General features: G+C 37.4%; 1 protein-coding gene across 6 annotated transcripts in view; it reads right to left on the minus strand.

The window, feature by feature from the left end:
• utrn (utrophin) overlaps positions 1 to 15,224 on the minus strand; it is a 160,033-nt gene that overhangs the window by 90,484 nt on the left and 54,325 nt on the right. For 5 of the 6 annotated variants that reach the window (XM_077551971.1, XM_077551970.1, XM_077551973.1 and 2 more), the window contains 5 exons: positions 14,561 to 14,784; positions 13,568 to 13,685; positions 13,273 to 13,487; positions 11,827 to 11,981; positions 9,508 to 9,697 (listed from right to left, as the gene is read on the minus strand). In XM_077551971.1, coding sequence (XP_077408097.1) covers positions 9,508 to 9,697; positions 11,827 to 11,981; positions 13,273 to 13,487; positions 13,568 to 13,685; positions 14,561 to 14,784 — 902 coding nt within the window. Of the gene's footprint in view, positions 1 to 3,935; positions 4,409 to 9,507; positions 9,698 to 11,826; positions 11,982 to 13,272; positions 13,488 to 13,567; positions 13,686 to 14,560; positions 14,785 to 15,224 lie in introns of those variants that run through there. The other variant, XM_077551974.1, reaches the window with a different exon arrangement.

The raw sequence follows: 15,224 nt of genomic DNA on the forward strand, positions 1-15,224 counted from the left end.
TGATATTTTTGTTCAAATCAGGTCACAAGTGAGTCACACCCAACTAGTCTGATGCCTAAACGGGCTCTCATTTCAATACAAACCAGATGCTCCCATGTTGGAATGCAAATAATCAGTGTTTCTTATACTTTGACTGACCTGGTTGCTTGATTTTTTTTTATTGACAATGGGTGCTGTAAATCATGCTCAACTAGTTTACTGCATTAACGAGCTGCTGTAGAAATCAAAACAAGGTTTCCAAAGTTAAGTGTAACTACTTTTCGAATTTTCACTTGTTCGATTACTTTTGTTATAGTTGGAAGTGCGAGTGAGTCAGGCCCATTTAGTCTACCACCTAGACAGGATGACTTACAAGTCGAAAAGCAGAACATTTCCAACTTGAGTAAAGTGGCTATTTCCTTCCTATTCTTTGACTTTCGACAGAGGGTACAAACAAGTCAGGCCCGACTCGTTTGCACCTCATTCCCTAATTCACTCCCAGCCATTTTCACTGAAGCAACCCCCTTCGCTCCCGGCTGTTTTACTGGATTTTGACTGATTTTGCAATGCCGACAGAATATTGTGTTTTATTGTTATAAAAACATGGAACATACCAAAAGAAAGATTAGTCTCATCTTTCATCAGGAAAAAAAAGTATATTTGTATCTTTTCCCATTTTGCAGCAATTAGCATTAGAATATAGCTAGGTTTCATCATTATTCACACCCGTTTAAAATATCTTCTTGCAATATGGCCCTGGTTGATCTCTTATACTCTGCTGCCACCTGCTGGCCAGTTTTTGTAATAATTACCATTGCTTCAACCGTTCTCTTCAGTTCAGATACTGCATCAAAGCCTTCTGTATGCTCTAGCATTAAAAAAAAAACTTTGAAAATAAACGTATAAATACATTTTTGGGACCATGGTAATATTTAAAATAGAACGTTTTTGGGAGCAAATGAGTTAAACACAGTACAATTTATAAACCTTCAAAAGATCTGCTACTTTAACAGCAACATATACAACAATACTCACACTCTCTTATATCTGTTCTACACTGCGATACACAACTCTTTAGCTAAGCAATTGGAACAGCTAAATTACAAACTGTTACAGAAAAAGTACAGACACTGATGAAACAGTTTTGCTTAAACTGAGACATCAGCGCAAACATTCACACGGCCCAGGAGGCTCAGCCTCGATCAAATCCATCAAGCAGAAGGCAGCGGTCCAACCCTGAGGCTAGCGAGCTAGCGCCCCCCTGGGAAGACAGCGACATGTCCGGCATGACTGACTCAGTCCGTCCAAGGGAGGCCGGAGCAACTGATGCAACTCACGGGCTGCTAATTGAGCGCCGCATGACCGATGTCTCTCCATGGTCGGCAAACAGTCACTTCAGGTGTCTGGCTCAAAAATAATGCGGTGTACACACTGGTACATAATAATACGACAAAATGGTAAACACACAACAGGCACCAAAAAGGTCAACGTGAAAGCAAACTGTCCATGTTGGAGTGCTGAGGAATGATGGATTTATGGATTAAGACTGGCTTAGGCTGGACTGTCACATGTTGCTTTGATTGAAGTTGGCAAGCCATCACAAACCGTTGTGATGCATTTGTCTCCCCCATCCGTATTGGCCAAATCCCTCCGTGATGAAAAGTACCCAGCTGACAACCAGCTGTGGCCCGTTACGTCACCGTACACTCGCCTTTTGCTCACAAGAAAGCTCCTGATGTGCCATTTTCACTCACTCGCCTTACAGCAGAGCTGGTAAAAGTACTCACACCCTGTACTTAAGTAGTACAGTAAAGATACCGGTTCTGGTGGAAAAAAACGGTTCTGCTCAAAGTAGAAGTACTGATTGACGCACTGCAAAGCACCTAAGTAAACAAAAAAAAAATGTTTTGTTTTTTTACTGTCAATTATATACAATATCCATTTTGAATACTTAAGCAAAAAATATTTAAAAAAAAAAATTCAAATAAAATTAATGATAAAAAAATACACTTGATAAAACACTCATAATATAAAAAATGTGTAATGGAATTAGAATAATCTCCTAAAATACAAAAAAAAATAAAAATATTCCGAATAAAAATGTATAATATTCTCCAAAAATATGTAATAACAGAATAAAGTAATAAATTTGAAAAAAAAAGTCACAATTAAAGCATGTGATCAGCCTCATATATACAAAGAAAACGTGCAATATGATAAGAATAAAGGTGTATAGTAAGTCATTTGAATTTTCATATAAATTTACATTTTATATATTACAAAAAATGTGCGATATACGAATCAAGTTACAAGGAAAATTTGAAATATTATGGGAATACCATCATACATTACCAAGAAAATCTGATAATATTCTGAATATTAATTGGGAATATTATGAACATGTCATAAATTACAATAAAAAGTTGCAATATTATGAGAATTTCACTATCATATATCATGTGGAAAAGCTTGAAAAACATGGGGAATATTGTAATAATAAAGTTGTCATTACAAGAAAAAAGTCACAATATTAACAAATGTGGACTACAAGGAGTCCTCAAGTTATGGTTGAGTTCCGTTCCTACGCTGGCGTTGTAACCCGAATTTCGATTTGTCGGATTTCCCCGTTAAAGTCGATATTTACATCAAAATACTTTGTACGGGCGCCGGAACATCGAAGCTCGAGGACTCCCTGTATTATGAAAATCCAGTCATCTGTGTGCCTGTTTGCTGAGTTTTTTTTTTTCCCAAATCCATACTGTGCTCCCCTTACTGAACTTATTCCGGTTTGAGGGCACTCCCCCTTTCCCGTATGTTTTTTACTTTTCATCTGCAGAAACAGGGCGACCCAGCGATCTCTGTTTTGTATCCTCTGTTGGTCACTGCTTTTCTGTATCATTAGTATGAGAATTCATCATACATTAAACGCGTAAAATCTTATTTCAAAGAAATATGAAATTTTCCAATAATAATATTGTGAATTACAAGAAAGAAAAGCCCAGCATTAAAAAAAATGTGGACTATTATTAAAATCCAATCATAAATGTGCCCTGTTTGCTGAGGTTTTTTTTAATCAAATCCATAATGTGCTCCCTTTACAGGAGGAGCTTACTCTGTTTTCAGTTTTGTTTTTTTTGGTGCTATTTTTCCCTCCCGTTCCCTTACAATTTTCTTTTCATCTGCGGAAATGGGGTCCTGTAAAAGGCATCCCCCTGTTGGTCAATGTTTTTCTAGGTCTACTGGACGGGGTTGTGTCTGTTCCACTTTGTTACACCTTGTGGTAAAATGAGAATAAAGCTATTCTTTTTTTTCCCTCTCTCTCTCTCTCTCTCTCTCTTACACACACACTCACACAAAATAAAAATAAAAATAAAAAAAATTAAAAATAAAAAATAAATAAAAGAGAGAGAGAGAGAGCAATGATGTCAAATTGGTAAAATTACCGATTGAACAATACTGAGCTCTCCAGGAAAAAAGAAGAAAAAAAAAGAAAAACAATAAAGCTATTCTGATTCTAAGAGGAATAATAAGAGAATAAAGTTGTAAATTACAAGAAAAACTCACTCAAGCTTATTCAGAGAATATGTGGCATAAACTACTGTTAAAAAAAAAAAAGTAGCAATATTACAAGAAAATAACTTGTAGTTCAAGTCAAGAGGATGAAGTTAAAACATTATGATGAGAGAAGACCTCGACTGGGTTTACACACAAAAACACAATATGCGATCATCCTAAATGGATTCAAATCAACAGATTCAGACAAAACAGCACGCCGGCTGAAGAAAACGCAGATGAAGGATGAATAATGAAGCAGAAAGCAAAACTGTCCAAGTGGTCGACTTGCTGATCTCCAAACCAGGTCGCGAATCCCACACATCAAAACGCCGGAAAGTTCAAATGACTTGACCCACAATCGACTCTCCGTCTCTCCCGCCGCTCAGCTCGGGCGCACGTACCTTGCAGAGTTTCTGGTAGCGCGGCGAGGAGATCGCCATCCTCTGGAGCCTGTGCAGGAAGACCACCACTTTCTGGAGGGAGGTCCGGACCATGGCCATCATTTTAGGACTGCTACAAGTCTGCAGCAGCCTGGCGCCGGTCCGCATGCTATCACTGCCCTAGCCCGCTCATGGCGCTGCGTCCGCCGTCTCCCTGCTGGACCTGAGCCGAGCCGACGTGATGCGCACGCACGCACGCGCTCGCTCGCTCGTTTACTCGCTCACGCGCACGCCGAGCTCAGCATGGCTCTTACTTTCCCATCCGCGCCGACGATCGCGCAAACTGACCGCGGGAAAGAAATGCTGAAAAAAGTGCAGAGCAGGACAAGAAGACGAGAGACGAGGACAGCTGTGAGGAGAGCGCAGATGGAGCGAGGAGGGGCGGCAGGTAACGCCTCCTTTGTGCACTCGCTACATCAATGGGAGAGAGCGGCGGAGTAATAACGCGCATTATTGTCAACACGCGCGCAAAGAAGGAGGAGGAGGAGGAGTTAGAGGGAGCTTCTTGGAAGCCAAAGTCCTCGTTGGATTTCTGCCTCGCGCTGTCAGAGCGCTCCGACGTGAAACGCAAAACTCCCCCATGGAACAATGGCCAACGCTGTCCTAGATTACAAGGGAACTAAATTAGGAGAATTAAGTCACAAATTGCTAGCAAATGTCATAATACTACCCCAAAAAAGTCATTTATATTCTGAAAAATAAGCTGAAATGTTACATTGTAAATTCGAAAAAACCTTGGGGGATAAAAAGTCAAATTATGATCATAAAAATCACAATTTTGAAGACGTAATTTACAAGAAAAAGTATAATATGAGAATGCTGTCAAATATTGAGGAAATAGTCGGAATATTCAAAGAGAAAATGCGGACTAATGAGAATAAAGTCAAGTCACGATACACAGCGATATATGTTCTTTTTTACACATTAACACATTACAACATACAAGATTTTGAAGACGTAATTTACAAGAAAAAGTATAATATGAGAATGCTGTCAAATATTGAGGAAATAGTCGGAATATTCAAAGAGAAAATGCGGAATAATGAGAATAAAGTTAAGTCACGATACACAGCGATATATGTTCTTCATTAAGGACCAAACTTCTTTTCTTTTCTTTTTTTACACATTAACACATTACAACATACAAGATTTTGAAGACGTAATTTACAAGAAAAATTATAATATGAGAATACTGTCAGCGATATGTTCCTCATTAGGGACCAAACAATTAATTGGCCGTCTGATTTATTATTACAGCCAATATTAGCTCATCTAAAATTAGCCCCAAAAAACAAAAACACAGATTTTTGCCTTCTTCTTCTTTTCTTTTTTTCCGGCTATTTTTTCTCTTTCCCCCTCCCCTCTTTTTAATTGATTAACTAATTGGAATTTTATTCAGCCAGATATGTGAATGGGCACCAAATAAAACCATCGTTCAGGCACCTACTCCCCATATCGGAGAAATCAGAAAATAATGCAACCATGAAGTTACAAGACTAAAATGGAATGCTTACAAAGAGTGAAGTTACAATAAAGTCAAAATGTGATGATAATCGAGTTATTTTTACAAGATTGATGTCGTTAAGTGACAAAAATGATCAAAGTTATGTTTAAAAGTTTGTGAAAAGATTAAAATTACAAGAGACATCATAATTTATCAACAAAAATCGATACAAAAATTAAAAGTCTCAATGTTACGAGAATGACAGTGTAGTTTTACCACCAAAAGTGGCACTGTTACAAGAATGAGGTCGTAAATTTTGGGGAAAAAAATGTTTGAAATGCTCAAGAATAACATTGTAATATTATTTACAAATGTTGTAGATTACAAGAAAAATGTCACATGAGTGAATCTGGAGTAGAGGTGGGAATCTTTGAATGTCTCACGATTCAATTCAATTCCGATTTTTGGCTGTGCGATTCCATTTGGAATCGTTTTTCGATTAAGAATGATTTTTTATACAAAATGATTTGGTTGACAATGATTTTTGCTTTAATCTTTAGATGTGCAAGGAATTGTAATGATCTACTCCAGTATGACTCGCTAATGCTAATTAGCGCGCTACTCGCGGCACTTTTATCACTCAAAAGAATGGCTCTACGCTGAAAAAAAAAAACAACTTTTATTGGAATAACTTGATCGTGACTTTTTCCTTCTACTCTCTAACTGGCTACAACTTAACAGTGTATTAGACCGCGTGGAACCACACTGCCCCTCAGTGGCCAAACCGGTACAACATGAACAGCGCTCCAAATAAAGGCACACACAGACAAAGGCAAGACCGTATAAAATAATTTAAATCAAATCGATTTTAGGGCATTTGAAATTGATTCTGAATTGAACTAAATGAGAATCGTGATTCTTATGAGAATCTATTTTTTGGCACACTCCTAGTTGTAATGTTGTGAAAACTAAGCCAGACATTCCGAAAAAAAATTTGCAATGTTGCAAAAATATGGGGGAAAAAGTCATGAACTTGAATATTCAAAAGTCGTAAATTACCAAGTCGAAATACTACCAGAAAAAAAAGATGAATAATACTATGAAAAAAAGTCGCAAATTACACAAAAAGAAGTAATATTTCAAGACAATAGAAAAGTAAATGAGAATAAAGCCACAATGTTATAAGACAAATAAAGTTGAAATACTGATCAAAAGCATCATCGGTCCATCAGCGACACTGAGACGTTCCACGTGATCTCAAATTGAGGCCATTTCCACACATCTTATTAACAGGGGCTCGTAAAAGAACAGCAAAGGGGCTGAGCGAGCTGCTCCTGCTGTCCTATTTCATCAGCGCGCGCGTCAATGCCACCTCCACGGCGGGATAATTGCCGTAACATTCCGTTCTACGAGCGGCTCAGGCGGCGCCGTGACGCTCCTGACCCCGAGAGAGGTTGCGTAAGAGTGGCTCAGCGCTTTGAAGTGCAGCTGAAAATTGTGACGGTGAGAGAAAACTGAAAAATAAATAAATACTGTAACTAAAAAGTATTTGAAATGAGGCTGAATATAAGAAAAACATAGAAAACAGCAAAGCAGTGATTCAGTTTGCAGATTACCGATGAATTTAGTATGCTTCTGATTTACAGGTGAAACTATTAATTGATCAAAGTAATCTGTAATTATTTTTTGATAAGCGATTATTCCTTTAGAAACCATGTTAAAGATAAAATTGTCCAAATCTTCGAAATTTCAACCTCCCAGATCTCTGTAGTCCTCCATGAAATAATTTTTCAAAATAAGACATTTGCAACCCTTTACAAACATCTGCTTTTACTTTGGAAAACATTTTTTTTTTCTGACTAATCTTATTCTTAGGGACCAAACCTGTAACTTCATCATAATTAATTTACAGTAATTTCTGGACTATAAAGCGCACCTGACTGTAAGCCGCGCTAGGTAAATTTATCATAATTAATTTACAGTCATTTCTGGACTACAAAGCGCACCTGACTATAAGCCGCGCTAGGTAAATTTGGAGAATAATCTGGTTTGCTACACATATAAGATGCAGGTGTTTGAATGTTCCCGCTACTTTCTTTTCCATAATGAAATTGTCGCGCTCTCGTTCTGTCGATCCAACTGTATTTGGGCTCACTAGGTTTGTTTAGCTCTGCCTGACGCTCTTGCGCTTCCTGTATAGTGCGCCCCCTTGTGATCTGATGGATAAGCCGCACCTTTGTATTAGCCGCAGGGTCGAATGCAAGAGAAAAAATGAGCGGCTTATAGTCCAGAAATTATTGTAAATATGTACATTTTCTGCTCTCTACACCTGTTTTTGTTTGAAATTCAAACTCTGCTTGAGTAAAAAAAAAAAGTACATATTTTGACATTTTGGAAAACTTTATTTACAGTACAAAACAATAAGGAACTGTTTATTCAAGTTGTTATTGAACTTTTTAATTTATGCTTATGACCCTGGGTTCCTAAACTATTTGTTTGAATTTTAAAACAGACATCAATTGACTAAGATGAACTCATTTGCTCCCAAAAACGTATAAATACGTTCTATTTAAAATATTACCAGTGTCCCAAAAACATGTTTATATATTTTTATGTTTTTTTATGCTAGAGCATACAGAAGGCTTAGATGCAGCCTCTGAACTGAAGAGAACGGTAGTTATTACAAACATGGCCAGCAGGTGGCAGTAGAGTATAAGAGATCAACCAGGGCCATGTTGCAAAAAGGCTGATTTTACCACAGTTTTAATCAGATTTGTGAATAATAATGAAACTTAGCTATGCTCTGATGCTAATTGTTGCAAAACGGAAACAGAAAAAATATACATTTTTTTCCTGATGAAAGAAGACACTCTAATCTATCAGTCATGTTTTTATAGCAATAAAACACAATATTCTGTGGGCCTTGCAAAATCTGTCAAAATGCAGTAAAACAGTCGGCGGCGAAGGGGGTTGCTTCAGAAAATGGCTGGGAGTGAATGAGTAAAAAAAAAAGAAAAAAAGACATATGTTGAAAAAAATAATCCACAAAGTTAAGAGACTTTGTAGTTAATTTTAACGCTAATATTTTTTCCCTTTTAGTGAAAATGAATATAGCTCCAAATTTCGGTTAATTAATCGACAAAATAACTGATTATTAAATTAATTGTCAGTACAGGTCTAAAAAAAAAAAAAAGCATTTTAAATCGCAATCGCAATATCGGATAACTGCAAACTGAATATCAAAGCTTCCAAATTAAATATACACATTTCCATTGTAACCATCCATATTCAGTGAGGGCAAGGCAAATATTTGACACCAACAACAAAGGCTGCTTTTGTAATTATTACACACACATACACATGTATGGACAGCGGCAGAGGGATTATGTTAAGCTTTGCGGAAGAAGAGTGTTTAGAGAAGGTTTAATGTGCCACACAAGCCATTTCAGTCAAAGCACAGTATTGACTTGCAGGGAATTACAACAGACTGTTTTGTTGTCACTTATTGTTAATACCATTGATGGTATCAGGTGAGTAAAAGCTGTGGTCAAAAATGAAAAAAGGTGGGTCGTAAATGTGCTCACAAAAAAAAACAAAAAAACATTTTCCTCAGCTCAGAGTACTTTCCGATTTCCCCAAATGACTTTTAACACTTGAACGCCATCCATCAATCTCAAGTGCGGCAGAGATAGAAACAGAGACGGCGTGGCTTTAATTAAGGCAATATGTCAGAGGGGGGCCTCAGGGGGGGGCGGAGCAAGTCCTGCTTTTGCTCGAGACGATCGTGTCGAGACGTCGACACACACACACCCGTGATAGGCATGGATGTCATACTAATTTGGGAGCTTTGAATGATTTAGTAGAACTCTTCTTTTTCCGGGGAGGAATGATTGAGAAGAATTTGACTTTCCTAGCTCATCAGTTCAGCACTAGTGTTAATCGTTCTTTGCAGAGAATAAAGAACATATGACTGACGTATTGTTATTTGTCTGTGTCCATATGCTTTGCACTGCTAATGGAGGACGACTGAGATCATCGCTCCCACCTGTGCAACCCCCCCCCCCCCTTCCACACACACACAGCTCCTACCTCCAGCTGTCGTCTGAGCTCCTTGACGCGGACAGAGTCCTGTGACAAGTCCTCCCTGTGGGAGGCATCGGCCAGCACGTTGACGGTGGTCTCGGCCTCCTGGAGCCACTTGAGGAAGGCTTCCAGCTCCCTGAGGGACACCTGCAGGCCCTTGAGCTCGCCGTCCAGCTGCCCGTGGCGGTCGTTCGCCCTGCGCGGACCAAAAGGATTCAAATGTCTTTGTCCATTCTTAATACAGTGGTGCTTTGAGATACAAGTTTTATTTGTTCCCAAAATACTATACCATTTCAAATTTCAAACAGGGGTGGACCAGCCAAAAGGAATTTTGAGTTTGCCTCCTGGGCCGATTTCCACCCCCCCCCCAGTCCGTTCATGATATCAAATCATCTTTTCCCATTGAAATGGATGGAAATTTCGTTAATCTGTTCTACTACTCTCCCAAATAAACACAGCAAAAAAAAAAAATACATGTTTTTAATAGGAAAAAGAGCACTTTATAATGTATAACCACCCCCCCCCCCCCACACCAATCTGTTCATTAATTCAAATCATCTTTTCCCATTGAAATTAATGGAAATAACGTCAATCTGTTCTACTACTCTCCCATATAAACACAGCAAAAAAATTTATTTGCTTTTAACACGGAAAAAAAGCACTCTCCAATATTCCACTCTATAAAAATCACACACACTAATGAAATAATTAAATTAATGTAAATAATTGAACAGTATGTTGTCACTTTTTTAACTTCGATGGGCTTTGTACTTTGTACTGTATTTACACTTAAAATCACATTTAAAATCAACTCCAAAGGCTGAGGTATTAAATTCATTACCAAAACAAAAGGACATTTTCATCTGGACCACTGAGTCTGTAATAAAGTTTATTATAATAATTATAGTTTGTTTCAGTTCGTTTTGTAAGTGTAAAATGTCATCTCAGTATTTTTTTTTTAAGTATTTCATTTTTTTTTTAAAATAAACGGAAAAAAATAATTCTTCAGCTTTAGCTTATTTCGTTAGTTTTCGTATATAAAAATAACCTTGTTCTGTCCACGTGCTGCTGGCTAACAACACCACAACAACGATGCTATTCGTTAGCCGGTCGTAGTGTGCTGCTTTGTTAGCAGTAAGCTAAAAACAAAGTTATCTAAAGCAAAGGTATCTAATTCTCTTTGTTTAATGTTTAGTTTGACATTAAACTTTAACTGCGAGTGAAAAAAAAAGAAAAAAGCTAGAAGCCTCTTTTTTTGAGAAAAAAAATGCTCACAATCTAGCGCTGTCACTTTCAGATATTTTTAAAATCGATTAATCTATCCATTATTCAATTGATTATTCGACTAATCAGATTCATTTTAATTTTGGTTTAAAGTCATTACAAAAGCATTTTTGATTACTGTTTATTAACCAGTGATTGGTTTTTATTTTGTAAAAAAACGGGCAATGTTGTACTATGTTACAGGTTTGGTCATTGTTTTGAAAAGTAAAAATAGATGTTTGAAAATGTCTTATTTTGACTAAACACGGTCTTCTTTCTTGAGGGACTACAAAAATCAGTGAACAATCACTGATGATATGTTGGCGGATTTGGACAATTTTAAATAAAAAAAATGGCTCCAAACGATTACTCGATTTAAAAGAGCTGTCGATTAATTTGATCATAGATTACTTGATTAATTTTGGCAGCTCTATTCAAATGCTGTTTGTTAAGAAGAGAGTTGAGAGTTCCCTGCCAGCATTTTTTTTTGCTTGCCAAAAATTTGCACTGCATATTTCAAGGAACCTCAATATTCTTTTTATTACATTCTAATGAATAGATTTACAGTTGATTAATACATCGCAGTCACAGTATGGATTGTAGTTAAAAACAAACAGTGATGCATGATGCCCAATTTAGTCGTGATTAATCACAATCCGCCCATCACAAAATCAATTCTTGGAAATGTCAACAATTAAATAACGCCTTAGTTGTTGCTTGATGTCTCCATCTATATTCTTTGGCCAATCATAAATAATGTAGTTCGAAACCGATTGAATTCACTTTACAGGATCTTCAATTAATTAGTAGCTGTCCGCTACAGTGACTAGCGTGTGGCCTCGGATGAGATGACACATTTGTGTCCACTGTAGATGATATCATTCACGGAAACTAAAAAAAAAAGAAAAAAAAAAGGATTTGAATTGAGGCCCACTAGAGATGTCCTGCAATGCATTTAACAGCCTATTAAAATATGTGATGCTTGAAAAGTAATACAACCGCGTGGTTGTCATTATTCATGCCTGAAAGGATTTTATTAATTTTTTTAAACATGCGAGGCACCTGTTGTTGAGGTTGTTCCAGGCGGCGTTATGCGCATCGGTGACTTCCTTCACCCGCCGGGTGTCGTCGGTGGCGTACTCGCGCAGAAGATGACCGGACAGCTCGTTGAAGGCCGCCACCGCAGCTTGGCCTCGACTCAGCTCTTGCAAAAAAGCCTGCGTGGACGTAAACATCAGGAAAAATGACACCGCGCTGAAGGAGGTGGCGCACTTGTGCATTCTTTGCTAAAAATAATCATAGTCTAGTGGTTTAAATAACATTCGCCTCGTCTTAACTGTGATTAGTCACCATTATGACCAAACACAAAGCGACACATTGACTTCGCTGCTCTCAGATGCCCCCTAGTGTTCGTCCCACGCAGTGCGTCAGAGCCTCTCGCGAGGCACGATTTGTCATCATCCTGCATGAAGATGATGGTTGATGTGGGTTCACTGATGCTAGTAAGCCTCAGAATGATACTGCACGGAGGTGATTCATTCCCCCATCTTGCACTTTTAATCACGCTTTGAAATGCACTGGTAATTAAAGCTGCGAGCGGCAAATGAGCGGGCCCTTGCACCCCCCACGGCTGTCTGGAAACTCAAATGTTTCAAAACGTTGGCGTCATCTATCAGTCTAGTAGGGGTGTGAATTGCCTAGTACCTGGTGATTCGATTCGTATCACGATTCGATTCGATTCCGATTAATCCCGATACAAATCTATAAATTGATTATTGCGATTTTTTTAAACTGAAATTTAGAAAATACTAGTTAGTAAACTTGTACATGCACACTGTAAGATTTGGATGAAAATGTATTTATCTGAAAATTCAGGCTTATAACTGAGCTACTGCATTTAACAAACAAAATATTAAGGCTTAATGTTCCATTAATATAACATTCTTCTATGCTTAATGTGTAAATCCTAACCCTAAGTAAGACGTTTTGTTGAATATTCCCATAAAAAATGTATGTTTAAAAATCGATCCGGCCGCATATTGAATCGATTCGAGAATTGCGCGCTGTAATATCGCGATATATTGCCGAATCGATTATTTTATTTTTTTTAAACACCCCTACTGTCTAGTATGCGAGGTTCAAATTTGGGAGCAGTTTGAGATTAAAGTAAACATGACAATCGACAAAATTACCCTAACATGGCAGCTTTGTATGGAGGACCAAAATTGCCAAAATTAAATAATAATATTTATTTTTGCATGTATTTTTATATTTATATTTTTTTCATATATATATATTTTTATTTTTTTATTATTTTTTTTAATTCTATTTATTTATTTTCACATTTTGTCATGTATTTATTTTTTTGTTTTGGTCCTCCATAGCTTTGAGCCAATGTGGTAAATTAAATGTGTTTTTTTTGGGCATGGGTTCTTGAGACGTTGGTTGGTAAGGAAAACTGGCTCCGGGAGATCCATTTTCAAAGAAATTCTACTGTTGGTCTGTTACCTTGCTGTCAGCTAGCTGAATAGTCAGAGGGTCTCTGGACTCTCTTGACTGCTGCAGCATGTTGTGGAACCATCCTTCCTTATGTCCAATCAGGGCCTGCACCTCCCGCCGCTGACCCTCCCACTGGTCGCTGTGGCCGATCATGTTGTCCAGCTGCTGGAGTCGCGCCGCCACGCCGTGCTGCGTGTTGTCCCACTGGTTTCGCACCCTCTCCACTGGCGACATGATGGGAAGGAAAATGTTTTGGAAAATGTAGACTAAATAGCACGGGTGATGCTAGTCGAACCGCACGCACGTTTCTCCGTGATGGACGTGCGCACATCCAGGTTGGACGTCTTGTTTTTGATGTTTTGCGCAAGGGTGAAAATGTCCTCCAGCTGAGGATGACGTTGCTCCAGGTCGCTTTTGGTCACCTGGGAGGATGAAACAAACATACGCAGGTTGAATGAATAAACTTGTTGCTCCGAAAATTAAATAAGAATAAAGATAAAGTAAAAAGTAAAAACTGAAAAATAAATTATAATTAAACGAATAAAAATATACTAAATTTAAAAAATTAACAAACTAAGGAATAAAATAAAATAAAGAAAAAAAATATATAAATATTTTTTTAATTGCATTTAAAAAAAAAAAAACCATCAATAACAAATGAAATAATAAAAACATGTACATAAAATATTAAAAGAAAAATAATTGTAAAAATGCAATTAAAAAATAAATACTTTACCAAAGCTGACATGAGAGCAATTATAAAGAAAAAAATTACTAACCCCCAACCACCAAAAAAAAAAACTCAAAATAGAAAAAAATGTAACAGGTAAACGATGTCAAAAACTGGAGAAAAAAATGAAAATAAGCAAACAATTTATCAAAGTTTGAATAAAAAATTATATAAGTAAAAACTTAAAAGAAAATGGTTAAAAAACAATAAATAAATAAGTTACCAAAGCAGACATGAGAGCATTTATAAAGAAAAAAATTACTAACCCCTCACCACCACCCCAAAAAAAATCTAAATGGGAAAAAAAAGGTATTATGAAAACAATGTCAAAAACTGGAGAGAAAAAAAATAAAATCTCAAAACAGAATTAATAAAAAACAAATGGGTAAAATTAGATAAATAAACACCCAATGATTAAAAAATAAAAGGAACAAAAATTAAAATAGTAAACATGCATTTTAAAAAATATTCCAAAAGTCAGTAAAAATATGACTATATGACAAAATCATGAAGAAAATATAAACAAGCAAACAAGATTAAAGAAGATGAAACAAGCGCTTCTGTCACCTGAAGGCGCGCCATGACGGTCCTGATCTCCTCTATATCGCCCACCGTCACGATGTTGGACTTGAGCATCTGCGTGATGAGGACCAGCCAGTCGGCCAGCTCGGTGGCCGTCTCGTTGAGGTCGGTGGGCGCCACCGAGTCGGGCGTGTGCGGGGTCTGGTGACGGGGGTCCTCGCTCGCCAGGCTGGCCATCTGGACAGCTGAGGGCACTGAAGACATTGCGACTGAAACGGAGGACACGATCAACAATAACGTTAGAAGGTTGATGATTACTGCGAGCGCTATGCTAATTTACGTTAGCCCACGAATGGAGTTTCGCTTAATGTTAGCATGAAAAGTTTTAATTGTGTTTTAATAAGTTTAACCCTGGAGAGCCCACGGGGTCAAATTTGGCCCCTATAAATTCTGCTACTCAAATAACAAAGACCTGTTTTTTTTTTTTTTCAGCAGTGATTTTGTCCATGTGTTCTTGTTTCCATTGGCCAAAGTGTGTTTGTACATTCGAAATCCAGTTCTAAAATGCAACAAATAAAACAAAAAATATATATTGTTCAATGTAGCTGTGTGTTTGATTGATTATTTTCTTAAATTCTAAATAGTTTACTGACAGTTTTTGTTATTCTGATTTTTCGAAATGATACCCCTAAATCCCAAAAGAGTCAAA

The sequence above is a fragment of the Vanacampus margaritifer genome, chromosome 19, assembly GCF_051991255.1.
Source record: "Vanacampus margaritifer isolate UIUO_Vmar chromosome 19, RoL_Vmar_1.0, whole genome shotgun sequence".
Classification (NCBI taxonomy): Eukaryota; Metazoa; Chordata; class Actinopteri; order Syngnathiformes; family Syngnathidae; genus Vanacampus; species Vanacampus margaritifer.